General features: G+C 40.9%; 1 protein-coding gene across 2 annotated transcripts in view; it reads right to left on the reverse strand.

The window, feature by feature from the left end:
* The window catches only part of pik3cb (phosphatidylinositol-4,5-bisphosphate 3-kinase, catalytic subunit beta), a 52739-nt gene that overhangs the window by 11530 nt on the left and 18916 nt on the right, over window positions 1-22293 (reverse strand). The window contains exons 3-15 of one of the 2 annotated variants that reach the window (XM_054794256.1): window positions 15432-15627; window positions 13602-13830; window positions 10588-10808; window positions 8889-9068; window positions 8446-8613; window positions 6140-6229; window positions 5698-5952; window positions 5526-5622; window positions 5305-5435; window positions 2500-2550; window positions 1681-1869; window positions 760-881; window positions 1-127 (exon numbers count right to left, since the gene is read on the reverse strand). The exon at window positions 1-127 is cut by the window's left edge and continues 17 nt beyond it. In XM_054794256.1, the coding sequence (XP_054650231.1) occupies window positions 1-127; window positions 760-881; window positions 1681-1869; window positions 2500-2550; window positions 5305-5435; window positions 5526-5622; window positions 5698-5952; window positions 6140-6229; window positions 8446-8613; window positions 8889-9068; window positions 10588-10808; window positions 13602-13830; window positions 15432-15590 (2019 nt within the window). In that variant the 5' untranslated portion in view covers window positions 15591-15627. Of the gene's footprint in view, window positions 128-759; window positions 882-1680; window positions 1870-2499; window positions 2551-5304; window positions 5436-5525; window positions 5623-5697; window positions 5953-6139; window positions 6230-8445; window positions 8614-8888; window positions 9069-10587; window positions 10809-13601; window positions 13831-15431; window positions 15628-22293 lie in introns of those variants that run through there. The other variant, XM_054794257.1, reaches the window with a different exon arrangement.

Consider the following 22293-nt stretch of genomic DNA (forward strand, 5'->3'; position numbering starts at 1 on the left):
GAAGTGCCCTATCTTGCGGTTCCCTTGGGCTCGCTCCAGCAGGAAGTGGGTAAGGGCGCAGTCGTAGTAGGGCTCATAACGCAACACCTGCACCAACTGTAGCAAGTACTGCGACAGCTCCTCATTGCTTCGGAAGCATAACAGGGAATGGAACAAAAGCCAACATTAGATCTGATTTTTACACGTAAGAAAGAAGTTGCGGTTTAAACGCTTGAGAAACAAAAAGTTTAGGTTGAAAAAGTTTGGACAGTATCAGTATGAGATCGATATTTTTCAGTTTTCTTCCATGTTTATTTTCACAAGTATGCCATCTTGTTGTGCACTGTTGAGTGCTAAGTATTTGAATGAGGGCCAATAGTACTTTGCTTTTGTTTACTTATTTTGCAACCTTGACTTTATATTGCTCAAACAATGATGTGTAATTAAATATTATTATATTATATTGTTACATCGTCTTCTACTGTTGTGTGGTTAAAAAGTGCACAAATAAGTTCATTGATGAAAATATTATTTTTGCTTGCCTACAATGTTTGTCTGTGTATTGTGATTACAAATAATCACAATCAACAAATTAAATGGCAAAAATCACAAAATCAGGCACTTAAATGAGCTTACAATATTTCATCTCAACCTATCGGTATCACAAATACTTGCCCTGTATTTACTTGGTAACAGATCGATACCAAAATTTGCAGAATCTCCACACCCCAACACATCTAAAAGTGTGTGTGTGTGTTGGGCCATTACTGTAAAGTTTACCTCATATCGTACAGGCAGCGCACAGCATACTCTCTGACATATTGGTCAGGATAGTTAAAATCCAGAAGCTCCAGTGCATCTCTCGGACTCAGTTTGGGCCAAATTTGAAGCAGTGCCTGCAGCTGAGTAGCGCACGCGCGCACACGCACACGCACACGCACACACACACGCACACGCACACGCACAATTAGCAAATCATATTGTTTAAAATAGGGCTGTCAACATGTAAGCGTTCATCCAGATAAAGTTGCATGATTTAGATGATTCAAAGAATGGAAGTTGATTAATGCATGCACGGTATAACTTGCAGGGACTCAAAATCTCACAATTCTAAGATGAACAACAGTGGAAAAGTGGGGAAAAAACTAAACTAAAACAAGATGGAACAATAAAAAAAGTAGTTTGCACACTTTGCAGGAAGGTTTTCATTTCAAAACAACCACATCAATGTAAACCATAAAGTAAGTGTATTAATCAAATAAGCAGGACTGGTATCTATTTTATAAAGATATTTATTTGTATTCTTTTATTCTGTTAATTTTGTTATCTTGAACTAAAAAAATAAACGATTGAACAATTTATTTCTGATGTGTTTGTATTACGCGGGTCCAAAACGTGTCAAATTAAATTCAGTTTTGTGTCAAATAGTACAGACCATCCACAAAAAGGTTATTTTTTAATAATTGCCCATTTGCCAGGGGAAAATGTCTAATGGAATTGTCTAACGGCACCCCTGGCCAATAACAAATAAATGAAAATATCTACAGTAAATCCATGTTATCGGTATCAGTATCAGCCGATCCTACTAATGGACGATTGGAATCGGCAGCATAAAACTCTGATCGGAGTGTCCCTACTTGGCATTTATTACATAACACATTGTGGGTCAGTACTTTGAAAAGGTCCCCCGCCCCCACTAACCTGGGCCATGTCTTCGTGTTTGCTCCACTTGACGGAGAGTAGCAGCTTAGGCAGCGACTGAGGGAAATTTTCCCGACAGTCGTAGCGTAGTGTCCAGATCAAGTCCTTCTCATTCTCACACAGCTGGGAGAGAGGATCCCGCTCCATGATCTCTTTCAGTTCAATATAGAACTTCTTACCTCCACGACCCTGGCAACAAAATGATGGCCGGTAAGAAATTGTTCAGAGATGAATCGAAAAAGTAGGCAGGAACCTTCAAGAAATGAAATGGGAGAAGAGCAGCTGGAGGTACTATCAAGCTGGCAGACTGCGTATCAACATGAGCGCCATTCTTACAGTGAGTCAATTTCGTTTTGATGAGAAACTTGCTTGTGATTTAATGGATGCCAGATCAAACTGTGAACACCAACAGAGTTTTGTGAAGCTCCACCATACTGCACTAATAGATGCATAATGACAGGGATGCACGCATTGACAATGTGTGTTCAGGCATGTCTTCTACATGCCTTAACGCAGGATTATGCAACGGGCTGTCCACGCCCACGGGTGGGTTCACATTGAGGGGTAATATAGCAAAAAGAGAAAGCAATCTGATTGGCGTCTAGTTTTAAAGGAGATGGAAATATTTTGCTGGTGCACACTGTAGGGTGTCTAGGGAAGGGTAGTTAACGAGTATGTGTGTGTGTGTGTGTGTGTGTGTGTGTGTGTGTGTGTGTGTGTGTGTGCACATGGGGGGAGGAGTCACATTTAATACTGTGACCTGATTTTCAATATTTGGCTTTATGTAAGTGTCAGCTACACCCGACTGTATGAACTCACCATAGGTGCACAGTCACTTGCTCGGGCAATCTCTGCAGCTTTTTCCAGGATCTGTAAATACATGAATGAAAACAAACACATGACTGCAAGCTGGTGCCACTAACATGCCGCCACCTCGTCTTCATGGAATGATACAGCGTACCACAATGGTATTTAAAACAAGAATCGGGTGCATGGTTTTGAATTCATTTTTGATTTTCCCAAATGTACAGAAGACAGAACAATCAAACATATACATGCGCTCATGTTACAATAAGCGGTGCTGAAGGTTCCACAATCTTTGATGTATTGAACTTTTTGTTAGTGACCATGATTGACTGCAGCTGTTAGTCTCTCTTTGGCAGCATAAATGCACTTGTTTGATGGCACCCGTTGGATTGACCAACACTTGGGAAAAAAAATGGGAAAGTCCAAGGAACTCATTGAAGAGCTAAGAAGGACAATTGTAGGTTTAGTTGGGAAAGTCTTTTGGGGACATTTCTGAATTGCATATTCCAACATCATCAGTTCAAACAATTCTATTTGGATGCGTGACCACAAGATCTTAAAGGGTCACTGACAGGATTGATCAACTTTGCTTAAATATGTTCTCTGTTGTGTGTAATTATGTCCTGCGTTGTTCGTTTTATGAAAGCAAACGGAAAAGTCACAGAAATTACATTTGTATTGTTGATGGCGGGAGGGCTCCAGTCCCAGGAAAGAGGCGTTTCCCAAGTGACGTCAGCGCAGTCGAACTTCACAAGTAAACAAACATGGCGTTATATGAACCAGGATGTTTACAGTGATTATAGCCAAGATTTGAGCAATGTGTCAATAGTTTGAGGAGGAAGAAACATCGGGAGATGAAATGGAGAACTTGCAGAACTTGCAGAACAGGGAATTTATTCAAACCACTGACAATGAAACTAGCGTGTCTGATGCGGAGGAGTCCAATGACATGGCGATAAAGATTGGTCGGCTTCCAAACACAGAATGGTAAGTGTAAATTACCTTGGAGTTGCTTATCCTTCAATTATTCTTTTAAATCGGCTTCTTAGTGAGCGTAAAGGGGTCTTTAGAGTCTTTTTTATTGCGTATTTCGTTGCCTTTGCTGCCCCGCTCCCCAAAGTCAACACATCGCTGAGAAAATATGTTTGATAACATGTATAAATAATGCTTTGAATGCTGGTCGCTATGGTGGCTTATTGTTTAGAATACAATAAGACTTGACTTATAATGTTTGAGGGCAACTTTGACGTCGTTCTTCTTCTCCATTTTCCTGTGTAGCATAGCATCAGGAATAGCATCCGAGCATCCAAAATGCGTTTATACTGTACTTTCAAGCCAAATGCTTCTTCTAAAGGTGTTCCTTCATAGTCGTCTTCAGTGAAATGGACATTGCAAAGAACAGAAAGCAAGGTGAGCGTCCATTTGTCTCTCGTTCTCTGTAGTTGCTTCGTTCGCTGTTGTCTTAAACCTTTGTCTTTTGGAAAATAAATCAACTTACGGTATCACTCGTACACCGTGATTTGGCATGACTACTATTTTGATTAAAAATATACCCAACAAAGTCGACGACATACCTCGACAAGTGTTTGTTAACACTACTTTTGCTGAGAGGGACGACTGCACTGACATCACTTGGGAAACACCCCTTTCCTGCCACTGGAGTTTGACATAGCTCCCGCCGTGAACTATCAATTTTTGCGGATTTACCGTTCGCTTTCATAAATAGAACATATTTAAGCAAAGTTGATAGTCACATGTCAGTGACCCTTTAAAGAAGCCCCGTACCGTCACCCTCAGATGAAAGCAAATTGGTTAGGATGGTCAAGAGCAACCTGGGAACCACCTAAGCTAAAACCTGCCTTGAACTGGAAACTGCTGGAACTCCAGCATAACAGTCCACAATGAGATGGTGACGACCAAGAAAGACACTGCTACAAAACGGACACCATCAAGCTTAACTGAAATTTGAAGATGCCCACATGGACAGGCCAGATGGATGAAGCTATTTGGCCGTAATGACAAGAATGACACTTTAGTAACTGTCGAGCACGGGAATGGCAGCATCGTGTGCTGAGGCTGTTTTGCTGCCAGTGCTCCCAACTACAAGTTCACCTCAGATCAACAGCTAGATGGCTGAAACTTGTGTTCCAAAAGGACAAATCCCAAACGCACATCAAAACTCATTCTGGGGCGGATAAAGTAGGCTAAAATGAACTTCTGGGCTTCCCCAAAGCCCCAGCATTAACCCTGTAAAACATTTGTGGATGATGTTTAAAGGCTGGGTCCGTGCCAGGAAACCAGCAATTTTAAATGAACGACCAATTCTGTTAAGAAGAAGCGGAGTGGTAAAATACTGAGCCAGAATTACGGCGGGTAGCTTCTTGATGGCTACAATTAGCATTTGGTCGAGGTACAACTTGATAAGGGACATTTAAGCAATTATTAGAGGAGGGTATGTATAGAATATCTGAACTTGAAGAACTGAAGATGTACATTGTCATAACTACACTCGAGAAAAATAATTCATCAGTGAAAGGGGCCATATCTTTAGCTTTCAACAAACAAAATTTGGCAGTGGCATAAAAATGTAACCAGGGATGACTTAAAAACACAGCGACCTGGTGATATGGCACTTCCACAACATGTAGAACAAGAGGGCAACATTTTAAACATATACATACTGTACGTCTGAAAAGTTGGCAATGTCGGACAGGGCTTCTTTAAGCACCCAAAATTGATGGCATTCATTCATGTCGGTCATGATAAGTGTGTGTTTCTATGATTCAGTCATGAGTACAACAGTAGTTTCATACCAACCTTGTCAAAAGGAGGGAAAACGATGGGTTGTGATGAGTACTCTAGGAAATTGATGTGCAGAGCTGTGGCGTTCTCAGTGTACGGGTTGGTTTGAATAGTTCCGATGGGGTTCAGCATCTCTTCAAGTTCATCTGTCCAAGACACAGATACAATATTGACTTTGTACCTCGGTTTTAATTAAAAATGATTACGTTAAATTGAAAAATGTTATGGTAGTATACCAGGAAATGAGGACCAGCAGTCAAGGATGATGTCCCCGGTCTTGAGTTGTCCTTTGTAATCAAACACCATGGTGTTTACCCAGGCAATTGGGTAGTGCTAGGACACAGAAAGACAGATGAGTCAAGGATATCAGTAAAAATGGAAAGATCTATAAACCAGGTGGCGTCTTACCACTTTCCCAGCTTTGCGAATGGTCTGGTACTTGTTTGGATGAGCGTTTTTGGTGGACTTCTGCTTCTTAACTTTATCCATGACAGCATAGATGGCGAAACAGAGGCGTGTCATCCGTGGCAGATCACAGACGGAGATGTCAAATTCTAACATGTTGTCTTTCCAGGTGTGCTCTGAGCGGCCGCTGCTCTCACTGCTCACGGCTGGTTTGCACAGCAGCTCCGTTCCGTGAAAAAGCCCGGCCCTGACCTGCACCTGGGCACCGCAACCAGGCAATATAGCATGGTTCAGTTTAGTACTGCATGTATATTATCAAGTTGTGAGGGTGCAAAAACAAATAATTTATACCACGCCATGTTTTGGAAAAAATATTGTGTTATTTTCTGCAGCAAGGTTTTGCGTGGAGTGACACAGTCCACTGCTCGTCAACAAGAGAGCTTACCTTAGCAGTCTCCTCTGCATTCACCTTGCTGCCTTTCAGTAGAACTATCTTAAATGGGCTTGATACGTTCCACACACAAGTCTGTGCTTGCTGCAGGAGGGGAGACATACAATGAATATAGCAACACACTATGCTGTGCACACACATACATAGATATGCCAAAACAGTGTATCCATTTATTTTTAGAGGAAACAAATTGGTTTTGGTTAAAACCACAACTTGTGTCTGCAAAAAGCTAAAACAGGAAGTTAGACTTGAATAGGAGTGATGAGTGTGATGTCAGGAGGTGATGAAGATCAGGGAGTGATGTCAGGAGGTGATGAAGATCAGGGAGGAGAAATTGATGGGCTGATGTACAAAAAAGGAACAGTATTCAAACAAACTGATGAAGAGGAAGGCAAATTGTAATAAACTCAACAACAATTTAAGATTTTTCAAGTGATAAGTGATATCATGTAGTCATGTGCAAAAATGAACGCCCTTAAATATTTTGTTCTCTAACTTTTATGGCACCCTAGGAACTTGTTTTTTATTTATTTAAAAGTCCAATGTATTTTACTCTTACACATATCATTTCAACAGATGGTCTCACGGTTTCCTTGGTTCAATTTGTTTGAATACGGCGGGAGACAAATATATAATGCCAAGCGTTTTGTGAGGTCTGATTTTTCTGAGAAGGCATTTTTGTGATGCAAATGTATTAATCTTTTGAGCGCATATTGTTTTGAGAAGCCAAACTCTTTGCTTAATTGTCCCCAGCAACTAAGCGGTACTACGTTCTTCTTCATGGAAATCTGACCAGAACTGGACTTAGGAGACAAAGTGAGGGCCAAGTCTTTGTCATTGGACTACAATGCTGACAGGGATGTCATACAACTTCATGTCAAAAAATCCCAACTATTTCAAATAGGAGGGCAACTTTTTCACTGTCATGTCTATGACTGACGATCATTTGAAGCTAATGTCCGGGCTTTGCATCAATGGCTGATTCTGTGCCGTGCAAGTACAGTACGGTACGGTACGGTAATGTAATGTAAAGTAGTGTCTCGTCAAAGTAACATTACTGACGTCTAGTGACCAGTGTAGAATACTACATACGACTCTTCTTTAGGTCTGTCACGATAACAAATTTTGCTGTAGGATTATCAAAATTATTGTTGATACTCGATATTATTGACAACATTGTTTGAAACCATTTATTCATTAATTATATGGCAAAATAATGAGTACATCGTATCAAAAACAATACATTTTTAACACTTTAATTGAAATGTCAAGAGCTTTTAAATAAATTAAACAAACAACATAAACTCAATAAAAAAAGACTGTCTCTTTTACAAAAATTGCACTTAAATAAAAATCCCAATAATAACCAAAAACAATTAAAAAAAAATAGACCCTGTCTCTGTGCGCGCACACACACACGGTTATGTAGTGTCTTGTCGGTGGTCATATTTGAGCTGGACAACATATCTGTGTTGGCAAAATAAAATGCAATGTTTCAGATGTCCTTCAACAATTGCTATTGGTGACTTGTACGTTCTCCCAGGCAATTTGTACTGTCTGTCAAACATTTCTAACATTGCCCGAAATGGTTGCTTTTAAAACTAATTGAAAGGTAGCATTTCTTTTGCAATGTAGTAACACTGAGCGCGCACCACTTTGCACTGTTTCGTTTTATATTTAGTTTGCCGAGCGAACGGCTCAGTAAGCTGCACCTCCACATGGGCTGTGGCATTCGGCTTAGAAACCATGGCTTTTGTGCCTTCATTCATACCAGCGTTTGCTCGCTAACTGCTAGCATTCTGTCTGTGTATCCACTCACTAGTAGCCCCGCCTCCACAAAGAGGCTGAATGAGTGGAGGGTTCACTCTCTGTTCATTCCAACATAGAACCAATGCAGAGTGAAACCTCTTGTCATCCAGCCTGTGTGGTACAGACAGATGATGAAAACAGGCATGCATGAACATGTCAGTTTATCCAGGCGGCAAAATGATCGACTTCATTTTTTTTAAATCGTTTGATTAATCGATTTATCGTGACAGGCCTAGTCGTCGATACTTTTTTGACAAATAATAGGCCATAGTCAACCACCAAATAGCGATCATATATTTAAATAAATTTTTGAAAACTTGCGAACCACGAAGGTCGATTTATGTTATGCCCGAAAAAGACCTTTACAATATACTCATTGTTTTAGTTGTAGTTTGCACAGGTGCACAACTTCACTGCATCATAGAGAGGCGTTTTCACTCTTTGGTTACCTTATTTATTTTCATCAGAGAGGTGCACATCATTTGACTTACTGTAGGAACCCGCCTTTTGGGAGGTAGTGGTAAAGGTGGGTTGGAGGACTTGCGGCTGACCACAGCTCCAATGGTGGAAATTTCCTTTTCAAACATGGCTTTGACTGTGCTGGAGTGGACCAGGGTGAGATGTGGAGACTCCTTTGACTGCATGCACGTGCGTATGTACTACCCACAAATTACCAATGACACAAGAACAAGCACAACATTAATACAGTTCAATTAACTGATCAATCACTTAGTCAAGGTTGTGGCTCTGGTTTAGCCTGGGGTCCATGGACCCCCAACCTTTTGCATAAAATGGAGTTGTTTTTTTTTTGACACGAGACAATACAATCTTGATGAATTAAAGTAGGGTACATTATACACATTGTGCATACGACAGATACACAACCACTTTTGCCCTTATAATGTATCATCACCCACTATATGCACTCACTGACCTTATATTGCCAAAGAGCATGGTCTCCACAGAGGAACTCCATGCAATGGCTGACTCTCAGTACATACTGTCCTTTCCATGCCTCCTCCTCAGGCCCGTGGGTGGTCAGCCACTTCCTCACGGCCAACTCCATCAGCTCTGCAGGGGTGCAGGATGCAGGCACCTTCAGACTGGCAGAATCCTGCAGCAGAAAAATACTCACAATTGCAAAGCAATACCTAGTAGCTGTGATCTGGAGAGGGGGGTAGGGTTTAATAAGCTCTGCTTCTTCCTGCTCCTTTTTAGACATGTTGAGCAGTCAAGTGTGAATATGTGATGTATTTCACAATGTAACATTGTATGCATATTTGAAAGAAATCATGTAAACTAGACAAATCTACACAAAAAGGATGTAGGAGCTATGTGAAAAGTCTCCTTGAAAAATACTATGTTAATATGGTTAGCTGTCAATCACACATTTTCGCTGCGGGACATTGTTGTTGAACAGTGCGACCCCAAAGGAAGAGTTCAAAAGGAAATGAACTTAGACACATAATGCAAAACCAATGACAAATCAAGTAATAAACTGTTTATTTGAAACATTTACCCGTGTAGTAAATGTAAACTTGTATGCTGTGCATATGCGTGTATGATGAACATTTCGGTCAAATAGCTCCCCGACAATGTTTAGCTGATAATTTTACATTACATTTACACTAGTGAAAACGTACACATGAATAAAATTGTTGTCAAAGAATATCAGCATAGGCTTTAAAAATCGGGTGAGGTATCAAAATGTGATCAACTCGAAACAAACATTGAATCAATTCCCTACTATATATATATATATATATATATATATATATATATATATATATATACACACATACACACACACATACACACTTTAAAGTCTAAGGCTGTTAGAAGATAGTGTAGACCAAGGTATGTATTTGTAGATTTTGTGCAAAAATGAGGAAACATGCCAAAGTGTATTCACTGACGGCGTGGCGCACAAGGACGGGCATGCAATGCAATGACCAGTCATTGAGTTCATATGCAACTTCTACAAGTGCTGACTTGTGCTTGTTGGAGCGTTAACTTGTGCACCAAAACTCTGGTCGACATGTTCAAAAAAGCCGCAGTGATGCTCACAGTTAATTACTCAAATTATAAACACAGTATTGACCTGATTTCTGAGATTAAACGATCATTTCCGGATGAAATAATGCATCGGTGAGCAATTGGCAATAATGTGATGGGGAAAATGCAAGCGCATACGACACCAACATGCAAGTTGAAATGAGCTCAAATATGAATGCTAACATAATGCCAGACTAAGTAGATATGGGCTACCTGCCAAATAAGGCCAATGATATCACTGAAAGGAAGGCTCAGCTGTGAACAATGGCCATGTTCACTTCAAAACAATAAACCACCACCACACTTCCTGTCCATAAATACCGCTTATTGTGTCTGGCCTCCAAATAAGACTTCCTTCAGAGTGGCACATACGTCCTGCCTTTTTTGTGCGTGCGAATACATACATGTTGATGGAGCATGGTTTTGAAAAGCAAAATAAGACGTGAGTGAAATACTGATGAAAAGACAACAGGGTTTCTTTCTGCCCCCCCGAGTCTAAAAAGTTTTTGGACTTTCTCAAGTCACCGGACTATAGTAGCTTTTCTTGAAGCAAACCGCAACGGGCCATAGAAGTTCACCTGAGATTGGTCAAAGTGGATGATGACTTTCAAGTCGTTTGACCGGTCACTGAGCCCATCGTTGATGGCCCTTGGCTCAAGCTGAGGGGAGAAACATACGTGCAACCACTCGGTCCACGTCATCATCTGGTGCCGATGCAACCTCTCTTCACTGATGCGAGACATTTTACAGCGAAAGTCCTTTACTTCCTGGTCATTTATGGCATCAAGTTCATGGAGACCTAGAAGAAAATAGTCACACACAGTCCACTTACTTCCACGAGCCGTGAGAATGAGTCACGTGTTGAACCTGTACAGAGTTCACCATTCACACAGATTGCAATTATATGTGGCAGTCAGATGATAAAAGGACTCTTTAACATACAGGTCAATTAAGCAATGAAATATGAGACCAATTAATTTGCCTGACAGCATATTTTTATGTAATGACATGAGCAATCCAAAGGGGATATGCACACAACAACAAACAACATATGGTGAGGTAAATAATGATTTGATCCCCTGCTGATTTTGAAAGTTTACCCCCTTACAAAGACATGAACAGTCGAGTATTTTGGTGGCAAGTTTATCACAACAGCGAGAGACAAAATGTAAAAAGAAAATAATAACAACACTCAAGGTTATAGCAGTAATATCTGTTGTTTCTCTGCCAAGAGTACAGGGAGACTACATCCCAGGAGGGGCCGACAAATTGGGCCATGTACTGTAGAATCTTTAGTGAGAACACAGCCAGACCACTAAAAACGGGTCATCCAGCATGACCCACAACATACGGCCAAGACAACAAAGGAGTGCTCTAGAAGGACATTAAGATCAGGCAGTGTCCAAGTCTCCATACCTTAACCCAATAGAAAACCTGTGGAGCGAACTGTTGCCAAGCAACAGCCTCAAAACCTATTTCATGCTATCAAATGAAAATGTATTTATAAACTTGTCTTTTGTTTATTTTGTTACTGGCCTGAAATTGTTGATATTCTGTATCGCTCCGTTAAAACAAACCTCTCATGAAAATGCTGGACTGTTCATGTCTTTGTCAGGAGAGTAAATAATAATAAAAATAATTTCCACCACTGTGCTTTAGTATTTTCTTGTGTGAATTTCACATTTCCTTGGCATTATTTTGTTTGGGAAAATTTGAGGACATGCATGACCTTGCAAATGAAGCAAACATATACAGTCATGGAAAAAATGATGAGACCACCGTTGTTTCTTCAGTTTCTTGTTCATTTCAATGCCTGGTACAACTAAAGGTACCTTTGTTTGGACAAATATAACAATAACAACAAAAGTAGCTCATAAGAGTTACATTTTTTGGCAGTACAGTGCTGTAGCTATTCATGTAAGAACTTAAGTGATTTTGGTTATCAAGAAAACCATGGAAGCTGCTAGATATCAGCTCTTAACTTAAACTGTTATCAGCTATATTTGTTATCATTATATTTGCCCAAACTAATATAGCTTTAGTTGCACCAGGCATTAAAATGGATCAATAAACTGAAGAAACAAGGGTGGTCTAATCATTTTTCCATGCGTGTATTTAGGAAAGTTTCGCTCGTTTGACCACCTGTGGAGCCCTATATGTCTGATGCACAGATGAACCAGTGATAATTTGTTACAATTACAGGAACACACTCTCACGGGATTAAACTGAAGCTTCCAAATATTCTTGCTGGAATTAAATGACAGAGGTGCCGTTTGACTGATTAAACCTTAAACTGTATCTCAGCTTTCTGTGGAGTATTTACCACACCATTTGACTGAATAAGGTTTAGCCAATACCCCCTTGCTGACATCCAATACTTCATCATTCATTTGATCCATATGACCTTTAGCTTTGATTTGAACTGTACATGAGTGTGTGACCAAATTTTTAAAAACTTGGCTCGCCCTTGCCTGTGTTCTTGATGTGCCTGCGGGGTTACTGAAGCAGCATCACTTTACTGTCTACAGTATTTAAAAGATCACGTCCGAATACAGTGAGAATATCAAGGGGGGGCAGGTAGGACTTTCAATATTAGTGCAGACCTTCCAACATGTTTAAAATTGTCACACTCAGCATACAATTTGAAAATGCTCGTATGCTTCAATGTGTGACATTTTGTTGCATTTTGCCGGTTTCAGTTCCGAGTTTAGTCTGTACCGTACAGATAAATAAATAGACATTATCCGTTTCTCAATAGTATTTCTAATTTGGGGGGGGGGTGCGAAAAACACGTCTGTCCCCCAGTAGGAGCAGAAACTAATGGGACAGAAAATAATTGAGAAGGACAGAAGATAATTGAGAACCACTGGATAGAGTGGGGGCTCCTTCTCCCACTTATTCTATTTATATCTCTGAAGGGGCCTACATTTGTCAAAGTGTGCTAATAATCCCAGCCACAGGACAAGGGGCAAGGCAAAGCACTGAACATCTCCATTTTAGTATGAAGATCTCATCATGAGAATCACATCGCTTGATGTCAAAACACACAAAAGACTTTATTACACATAAGCACATATTTGTTGAGTCCAACATTGGCCGTGATGGTAAATAGTAGATATAATGCGTCTCATTATACAGTATACAGTAATCTGTCATAACTACTAGGGGTCGTAATTTTACTTTCAACCCATTTTTTTTAAGCAAGAATACAAATCTACTCTGCAAATGTGCAGAACCTCCTCACTGAATTGGCGCTATTACCTCTGCTTCTGTATGCAGCCTTATGGTCAGCAGATAATAGAAAGTGGCATGAGATGGAAGACACGTCCGGTCAATCGTTGTGCTTCTCTATCAAACAAATAGGCCACTGATAGGAAGAAACCACAGATTGGACTCTGTTGGCTGGAAGATAAATGTGCTAACTATTGGAATGGTGTTGCTGGGGAGGAGGTGCTGAAGGATATGTCCTGATCTGTGAATGATTTACTAGTTATGAACTCCAAAGTGCCTTTATTATTGTAAACATCAATCAGACCTCAGTGTGAGAGCATTTTCTCCTTTCATGCATGCCTTCAAGGTGACGCTGCCTTACCCTTGCCAATAAGCACTCCGATTTTTGAATCCAGCAGGCGTTCCGCTCGGCCGCAGTTACGTGTGACCAACTTCAGAACCGGTAAGAAAGGGCGAACGTCACAGAGTCGTCGTGTTTCATCTTCTAATTCTTCGTGCACGGCTGTCTGGTTGACACATTCGAACATATGACTCTCCATTTCGCCCAAGGCAGGAAACAATGGGAACATCTGAGCCTGCTTCCATAAGAGCTGCAGGAGAGAGCAAAAATTCTATCAAAAATATTAGATGACAACAACAGTCTTTGAGGTCAAAGGGCTTCCTTAAAAGGTAAAGGGGTTCTACATTGCTCATTTTAAATGGTATTGGATCCCAGTGAAGCACTATATTACTCTAAGGTTCTTTCAATGAATCTCAAAAGTTGTGTACACGGTAAATCTGTACTCTTCTCCTGTTGGCCAAAACTCTATGTTTCGACTGACCCCTCCCCCGACCATTCCTACTCTGTTGCGATTGGCCAGGAGTGGAGGGTAGGCTCAAGACCCCCTTAGCCGGTAATGTGCTAATGGTTGTCCGCAAACAGAAAAGAAAAACTGTAATCCCTTGCTTATTGCAGTTAACTGCTTCGAGACCCTGATATCTTTGCTGACCAACCCTTGTTTGACCCTTCTTTCATTTCTCAAAAAGGTCCAGAGGGTTTTCAGCCCTCCAGGTCATGTGAAAATGTACTGGAGCTTTGTGCTGTTTTAGAGATTACTTCAGGGATCTGTTACACGCATGCCAAAAGTTACGCTGATTGAGTTAAAAGTCTGAAAATGAGCAGAAAGCCAATTTACTATATTTTAATGAAACTAAATCAAACAAATGAGAAACTTTTAACATCTTCTCTCTAAATGGAATTACCTGAATATTTGTCATGTCACTCCAGCAAAATAATAATAATCATCATCATCATCGTCGTTGAACAAGTTTACAAATACTTGGATTCAATCAGGTTAACTTTTTAAATCCGATATCATGTCACCATAAAGGGATAGTTCGGATGTTTTGACATGAAGCTGTTCAGCAGTGTACCCATCAACAGCGGCTTACCCCCCACTCGGCCCCCTAAGTCCAGTTCTGGTCGGATTTCGGTGATGAAGAACGTAGTTCCAGTCCACTGTGGAACACACACGTAAACAAGATGGCCGCGCAGCGTCGCCGCAGAAGCAGCAGCAAGCGTCTTTGTCCCATCCACAAGAATGGCCAGGTGTCAGTGCGCAGGGATACGGTGGGAGACAAATACAACGCCCAGCAATTTGTGAGGTCTGATTTTTCCGAGGAGGCATTTTTGTGATGCAAATGTATTACTCTTTTGAACGCATATTGTTTTGAGAAGCCAAACTCTAAATTACTTGTGGTACCCCAGAGACTACCGGGAACTAAGTTCTTCATCACCGAAATCCGACCAGAACTGCACTGGACCAAGTGGGGGTAAGTCACTGTTGATGGACTACATTGCTGAACAACTTCATGTCAAAAAATCCAAACTATCCCTTTAACGTTTGACCAGGACAAAACCTTGGCTGGTTGTGTTGTTGAGAAAATCAATGATTTCACACCACCGTAGCAGAGAAAACTTGCTTATTCTACTAGTTTGAACTGTCAATCTGTCCATGGGCAATTGAAATAGTGGCATGTACGTAACAGTACATTGACATATTATGTTTCATTGCTTAACGCAAGCCTCATTTTTTTGTGACCTCCAGTCACTTTACTTTTAGGACTAAAAAACAAGAACATTCCACAACTGTCCTTCAAGAGTACCAGTACCAGTAACAAAGCTCAGGTAAGACAAACATGAGCTACTTACCAATTTTATGTGCTGAATGGTGGCTTCGCGAGGGACGTCCATTTGAATGTAGATACCGGTGGGAAGCAGAAAGTCCACCGTAACCTGGGCCGGAGCCTGGCCAGCCAAGGGCGAGTGGTCTGCCCATATGTCCAGGAGGTCTGTCATGGCTGGAGGCATGGCAAAGGGCACCACACACCACCTCAACCATAAGGACCTGCAGGGATGGAAATAAGCAAAAGAAGGCTTGTAAAACTTCCTTTTAAATTGTATCCGTGTTCCACACGCGTCACTGTGAACGGTAATGTGACTGAAAAACAAACAGCATGTAAAAATGCTTCAGTTTAAGAAAGTTGTAAATATTACTGAAACATCCCTTCTGCTGCTCTAATTGTCCCCCCATACAGGCTGTTTGGTATAATCTAACAACAACAGGGCACCACAATTCAAAGCTCCAGTGTTTTGGGGGAAGCTGGTGGTTTGAACTTGGGATAGGGCCAGTGCTAAGCAGAATGCCACCTAAGCAAACAAACAAAAGGTCAGCCTGCCCTTCCCTCATTCTGACACGGGTACTCATGCAAACAACATATACAAGGACCAGACACATGTACACACAGTAAAAGCAATAACAGTTTCTTGATTCATTTGTTCGAAAAGGTCAGACCAAAACTGAAAACCGAAGCAATTTTTCCCCATAAGAAATCACGTAAATCCAATGAATCTGTTCCAGACACCCAAAGTAGTAACAAAAAATACATTCTATGGCCAATAGTTACAGTTTTACCTTTATTGAAGACGGGAAGACGGCGAGGAGTGGGTATGGTGGAGGGAGGCAAGACAGAAAAAGGCATCCACACCAAAAACTTCAGCATCCTTAATTGTTTGTGATCTTTGTTTTGCTAACACCTTTACCCCTTTTTGCAACATTAGTATCCTTGATTTCTTTTCTATTTCTTTGCCAGTATGAAACTACATTCTCATTGGAGTTTGCCAAATGAATGAGCCTTACAGAATACCGTAGTATTCTGTGAACCAAGTATCGTGAGACGTGGTGTTGAGTGTGATCCAACAAGGCTGAATAAACACAACTGGGAGTAGTCAGTCTCCATTTTTATTAAAACCACAAAATTCAACGTGCCAAAGTATAAAATACAGCAGTTTGTTAAACGCAATATAGACAGTGTACAAGTTAGCTACTTCTATTATAAATTACTACATTTCATTAAATGTAAAAGCAAAAAAATGGCTAAAATTCAAATATTAGGCATTCAAAACAGAAACTCAAAAGATATGTAGTATTCTACACTGGTCACTAGTTGTCAGTAATGTTCCTGTAATGTTCAGTGAGACACACAATCACCAGACTTGATTGCCGGAACAACAGGCTTTTATTACAGGTTTGAATTATCTCACAAAAGTCACAATAATTCCTAATAAAAACACAGGCTACTGTTGCGACCCACACAAAGCTGATACTCAACCTGAACCCTCGACATCACTGTGCTCGGCTAAGGGAAACATTTATAGCAACACACACAAGCACAAGTCTTATTTATGTCTTAAATGTCTCACTTACTCTTATTGTGTCTATCACATTGGGTGATATGAGTGTAAAAGGTGACTATAGGAGTGTTATATCAAGATTCACGAGTTTTATTGTTATATGCATAGTAAAACGGACAGTTATACTAAGCAATGAAATTCTTATTCTGTTCATTGGAGGTGAGGAGCTTGTTTGTGAGTTTGTGGGGGCTGACTGTATTAAAAGCAGAGCTATAGTCTATAAATAGCATTCTGACGTATGTGTCCTGGCCCTGTAGGTGAGAAAGGGCTGTGTGGATGGCAGTGTTGACTGCATCATCCGTGGACCGGTTCTGGCGGTATGCAAACTGTAGAGGGTCCACAGTGGCCGGGATGCTCTTTTTGATGTGGGTCATGACTATTCTTTCAAAGCACTTCATTACAATAGGAGTGAGTGCTATAGGGCGATAGTCATTCAAGCAGGTCACGTTGCTCTTCTTGGGTACGGGCACTATGGTGGTGGACTTAAAGCAGGTCGGTACAGATGCTTGTGCAAGCGACAGGTTAAATATGTCAGCAAGCACATCAGCTAGCTCTGATGAGCAAACCCGAAGTGCACGTCCTGAGATGTTGTCCGGGCCTGCTGCTTTTCGTGGGTTTGTTTTGTTCAGAACCCTGCGCACATCAGCTGATGTCACCATGAGAGGTGAGTCCTGTGTGCTCCCCAAGTCCAGCCACCCTCTCTGCACATCAGGAGTTTGGGTGTCGAAGCAGGCGTAGAACTCGTTCAGCTCGTCTGGAAGTGTGGTTTGGCTGGACGTGGCTACGCTACTCCGCTGTCGATAGTCTGTGATGTGCTGGAGCCCCGCCCACATGCGCTGAGGGTCTGAAGGAGAATAGTAGCCGTCCAGCTTCTGTCTGTACTGTCTTTTGGCCTCTCTTATGGATCTCCTCAGGTCATATCTGGCCTTTTTGTAGTCCTCAGCGGTGCCCATGACAAATGCAGACGAACGAGCACGTAGCTTAGCCTTTACATTTATTTCATTTACTTTTTTCATGTCTTGGGCTCTAATAATGTCAAAAAAAATGTATTTAGAATGTTGGAAACAGGTTTTCCATGCTCTAACTACAAAAATATTCCATTCCATTTATGAATAAGGAATCGTACACTGCAGCGATTCACTTATCAGAGTTGGACCTGGAACCAATTTACCGCAAAGGAGACTTGAACCCACATTTTCAGAAGAACACCTCCAGATGTGTTGCGACTAAAACCTGCAAGGACTGCGACAAATTCGCACATGCGGATGTGCAAACACACGTCAACTCAAGGGAGTTCCACTGAGGTGCAGAAAGTGAAACTCTCGCTGGTCTGCAGTTGGGTTTCTTTAACCACAGCTATACTGTCACGCCACTTCCAACTGCTCTTTCCTTCATTAGCTTGTCCTCAAATGGTCTCGTGCATTAACTTCTCCACTAGGCCACAGGTCCATTTCCATTTTGGCTCAATCAGCCCACTGGAAATGACAGGACTGATTGCCCCTAATGTTCTTTCCCCTCCTCCAAGCTAAGTGCTTGAGCTACCAGTGGATGAGCCGCTGTCTGAGGATGGTGCAATATCTGCAGGGTGTTTGGAGCCACTAGCCATTATCAACCACGCAAATGGAAAGAATCTAGACGGTGGGTTTGTGTCGTTCTGAGTAAACTCTCTTGAAAGGTCGTTCCTTTACTGCTTGTGATCACGCTTGTTAGGGCATTCAGTGAAATACAAAAAACAAATACATAATAGCATCACATGAAATAACCCCATATGATTATGTTCCACCACTTGGGAAGAAAAACAAACAAGACAATAGAGAGTCTGTAATATTATAAAGGCGCACTGTTACACAGACGAAAAGAAACATGAAACTCGGCACGTCTGACTGATGCACCCAAAAAACAAAAGGAGGCTTGAAGAAAATGTGCACACGCATGTGAGCTTATTACAGGCTTCGTGAATGACGTTTTCACATCAGACGGTTTGAAAAGTGTGCGTTGGTGCTGTGATGCCAGCACTCGGTGCCTCTGTGTGTCTGCCTCAAATGCACACATGCACGCACATACCTACACAAACAAAGGTGAGTGGGGTCATTGAGAACGCGATGGCAGAAAACCAGAGGTCTGCTGACTGGTCAAATTTCAGTGAGTGGATAAGAGGATAGCGAGTGTGTTTGCAAGATCAGAGCTTCACACAAGCCAACAGTCGAGCCAGAGGGGCTGCATCCAACATTAGCAGACTAAATGATCGCTCGCAACTCCCACTCCACAGATCCCCTGGCACACATTGTTAATGGCCTGTACGTGAAGGTGAAGAAATATGAGCCTGTTAAGGTTGTTTTCATGTTTTCTCTTGACAGACAGGGACCTTTTATGTGACATTTCTCTGTAAATAACAGCTGCCTGGGATACAAAGCAACTTAAATTTCATATTTATGCTATTAAAAATCTGCCCTAGCTTTAGTTTTACTTCTATTGTTTTAGATGTTTACATTTTACTAGAAATGAATTATTAAATAAAATTGTTATTCATATATTCAGCCAGGTTTAATTTTGTTTATTAATATTTGACAATTGTTACTTTACTGGGTTGATGCATGCTTAGTCCAGGTAAAACTGCGGCATTGGGCATCTATGCATTACATTATCATTACTGTAAATGAATTCCGGTGTATAAGCCGCTACTTTTCTCTCAAACTTTGAACCCTGAGGCTTATACAGTACGTCGGTGCGGCTAAACACACAAACAAGTGTGTTTTCCGGGTTGTCACTGCATGTCATTTTACAGGCTGTCAGAGAAGGAACAAGTCTTGCACAGATACATACAGCGTGGAGCAGAAAAAGAAAACACTATCTTCAACGGGTTTCGAAAGGCTGGGATTACTGCCAGAAGGATACAGAGAGCACACCGAAAGAGAGAGCGAGAGACAGTCGACGTGTGTGATGAAGGAATTATGACGCTGTTCAATTCTGACACGGAAGAGGAAGACTTTCGTGGTTTTAGTTCCCAAGAGGACGGCGATGAATGACTTTTCTGTTAGGCTACTGTTATCTGTTACATGCACTATTTGGTACTGTTTAACTAGCCGTGTACTGCTCTGCACTGTTTATACAGCCGTGTTGCACCACTGTTTGGCATGCACTGTTTGGAAAAAAAGCATTTATTTTATTAAAAGTAAAAAAAATTCTTTCTGTGCAGTAAATATCCCATTTCATGACATGGACACCCGCGGTTTGTACATCAGTGCGGCTTATACTCCGGAATTTACAATAGATTGGATTATTCCACTGTAAACAACACTAAAAAATAACTAAAAATAACAACACAAAAATGTATGGTTGTAGTCAACCACAACAACCAGGGCAACTATGATAATGCCATTAAACACATAAGCTCAGTTCCAATGAGCCCATCCGTTATGACATTTAAATTCTATTAAAAATGACACACTGTAACTTAATTGAATAACTACTTAATTGAATACATTTTTTGTTCAAGTGGGGGGCTTACATTTTGATGAAAATGGAACTTGACTGCGTTGTGCTCGCAACACAAAAACTGATGGAAAAAAAACTGCAGATTATGTAGGACAACACACCTACAAAAATGGAAACAAACTGCCATTTTACTCAATGAATCATGCTGCACTGTCGTTGGCATGACAGTCGACATTTCCTCCTCACTCGCCCCGTCCCCCAGCGAGCCTTGTTGAACAGGGCTGCGGAGCCAACTTGCCCTGGCCGCTCTCGCTCGAGTTTTCACCAACTCAAGGGAGGAACGATATAATTGGTTCATTGACTTTTCTTTTGACTTGTCATTATAACGTGCATTAACACTCGAACTCCCAAGGCAGTCATTTTGACTGTTTTCAAAATTTGCTATGTCATAACTTAGTTTAAAAAAAAAAAAACAACTATGTACCCATAGGACCCTGACTTTTCCTAAATGTGTGTATATTTTATTCTAACATTGTTTTATCATTAAAATTTTAAAACACAAAAGAGATCTGAGTGTTACTACCTCGAATGACCATAGCAGTCAAATTGACTGCCTGCTTTTTACACGAGGTGTCATATTTCACTATTGGCTACATTTTTCCCGCCCTTCCTCCTGCTCTATTGGCTGTTTGTTTTTTATGCTCTGTGATGCTAAAACCTAGCTATAGCATCACTCTAAACCCAAGAGAGACAAAAATGACAAGTAGAAAGAAGGTGACAGCTATGGAGGCTTTAGCCTTGCTTCAGAGAAAATGGTTGCAGTTCGAGTTTGCATGTGTAATTGCAGAAAAGTGTTGTTGTGTCAATTCAATCAAACACTCAATCACTATAGTTTTCATTTAGTGTCCTGATGTGTTTTTTACGTATTCCACCAATTTATTTTGAGATCTTTTCAATGATAATCCAAATTATATACAAAGAGTCAAAATGACTGCTATGGTCATTCTAGTAGTTGCAGAATTCTGGTAGACCGAGTGTTAATGTATTGTGACGTGAGCAAGTGTGCCATATTTTTGACTTGATCGGATTATTTTCAGTCGTCTACTCATTTCTACCTACAGCTGCCCTTCCAGGACCTCCCATCAAGAATGGCAGAAAGACCATTAGACGTTTCACTAAAGCATAAGACAATGTGCAGTCTAATAATATTGATATTTGTGATGATGATTGAGTGTGATGATTAAAACAGCAGCGTGATTTCAAGGTGTGTTTGTGTGTATGCATGCCAGATGACAATTCATACAGGAAGTTCCTTAAAGTGTCTGCCAAAGCACATGGTGCGAGGGCTGACATGGCAACATACATTCTGGTTACTGAGCACTCGCTGTAAGACGCCTGTAAGGCTTTCCACAAATAAGTGTGTGTCAATTTGCCCTGTATTTGTTTGTGTAGCCAACACGGTTTGTTTGTTTCGACGTAATCAAGTCAGGCCTGGTGGCCTCGATGGTTATGAACTTTTCTTGTGAAACACTTTCCTGCAACGTATTCCCTTCTCATGAAAAACTCCTGATGACGAACATACTGGCAATATTGTGACTGCTTGTGTCAGCAAAGGGTGACAGTATGTGCATGCGTGAGTGAGTGTCAGTGGAATGTGAAAAACAGAATACTCAGCTGAAAAATATGTTCAGACACACTCAAATAGAATTTTACTTAAAAATACATTGAATGATTTATTGAAATGGAAAACGCTATGGTATCATTTATTGCTGGTTTCATAATTTACACTTAGTGCAAGAGACTGTAAAGAAAGGACAAATTGCCATGTGAGCACTGTGTCATTGGATTATTTTTACCGCACTATGATGTGTGTATTCACAAGAAC

The sequence above is a fragment of the Dunckerocampus dactyliophorus genome, chromosome 12 (genome assembly GCF_027744805.1).
Source record: "Dunckerocampus dactyliophorus isolate RoL2022-P2 chromosome 12, RoL_Ddac_1.1, whole genome shotgun sequence".
NCBI classification, from domain to species: domain Eukaryota; kingdom Metazoa; phylum Chordata; class Actinopteri; order Syngnathiformes; family Syngnathidae; genus Dunckerocampus; species Dunckerocampus dactyliophorus.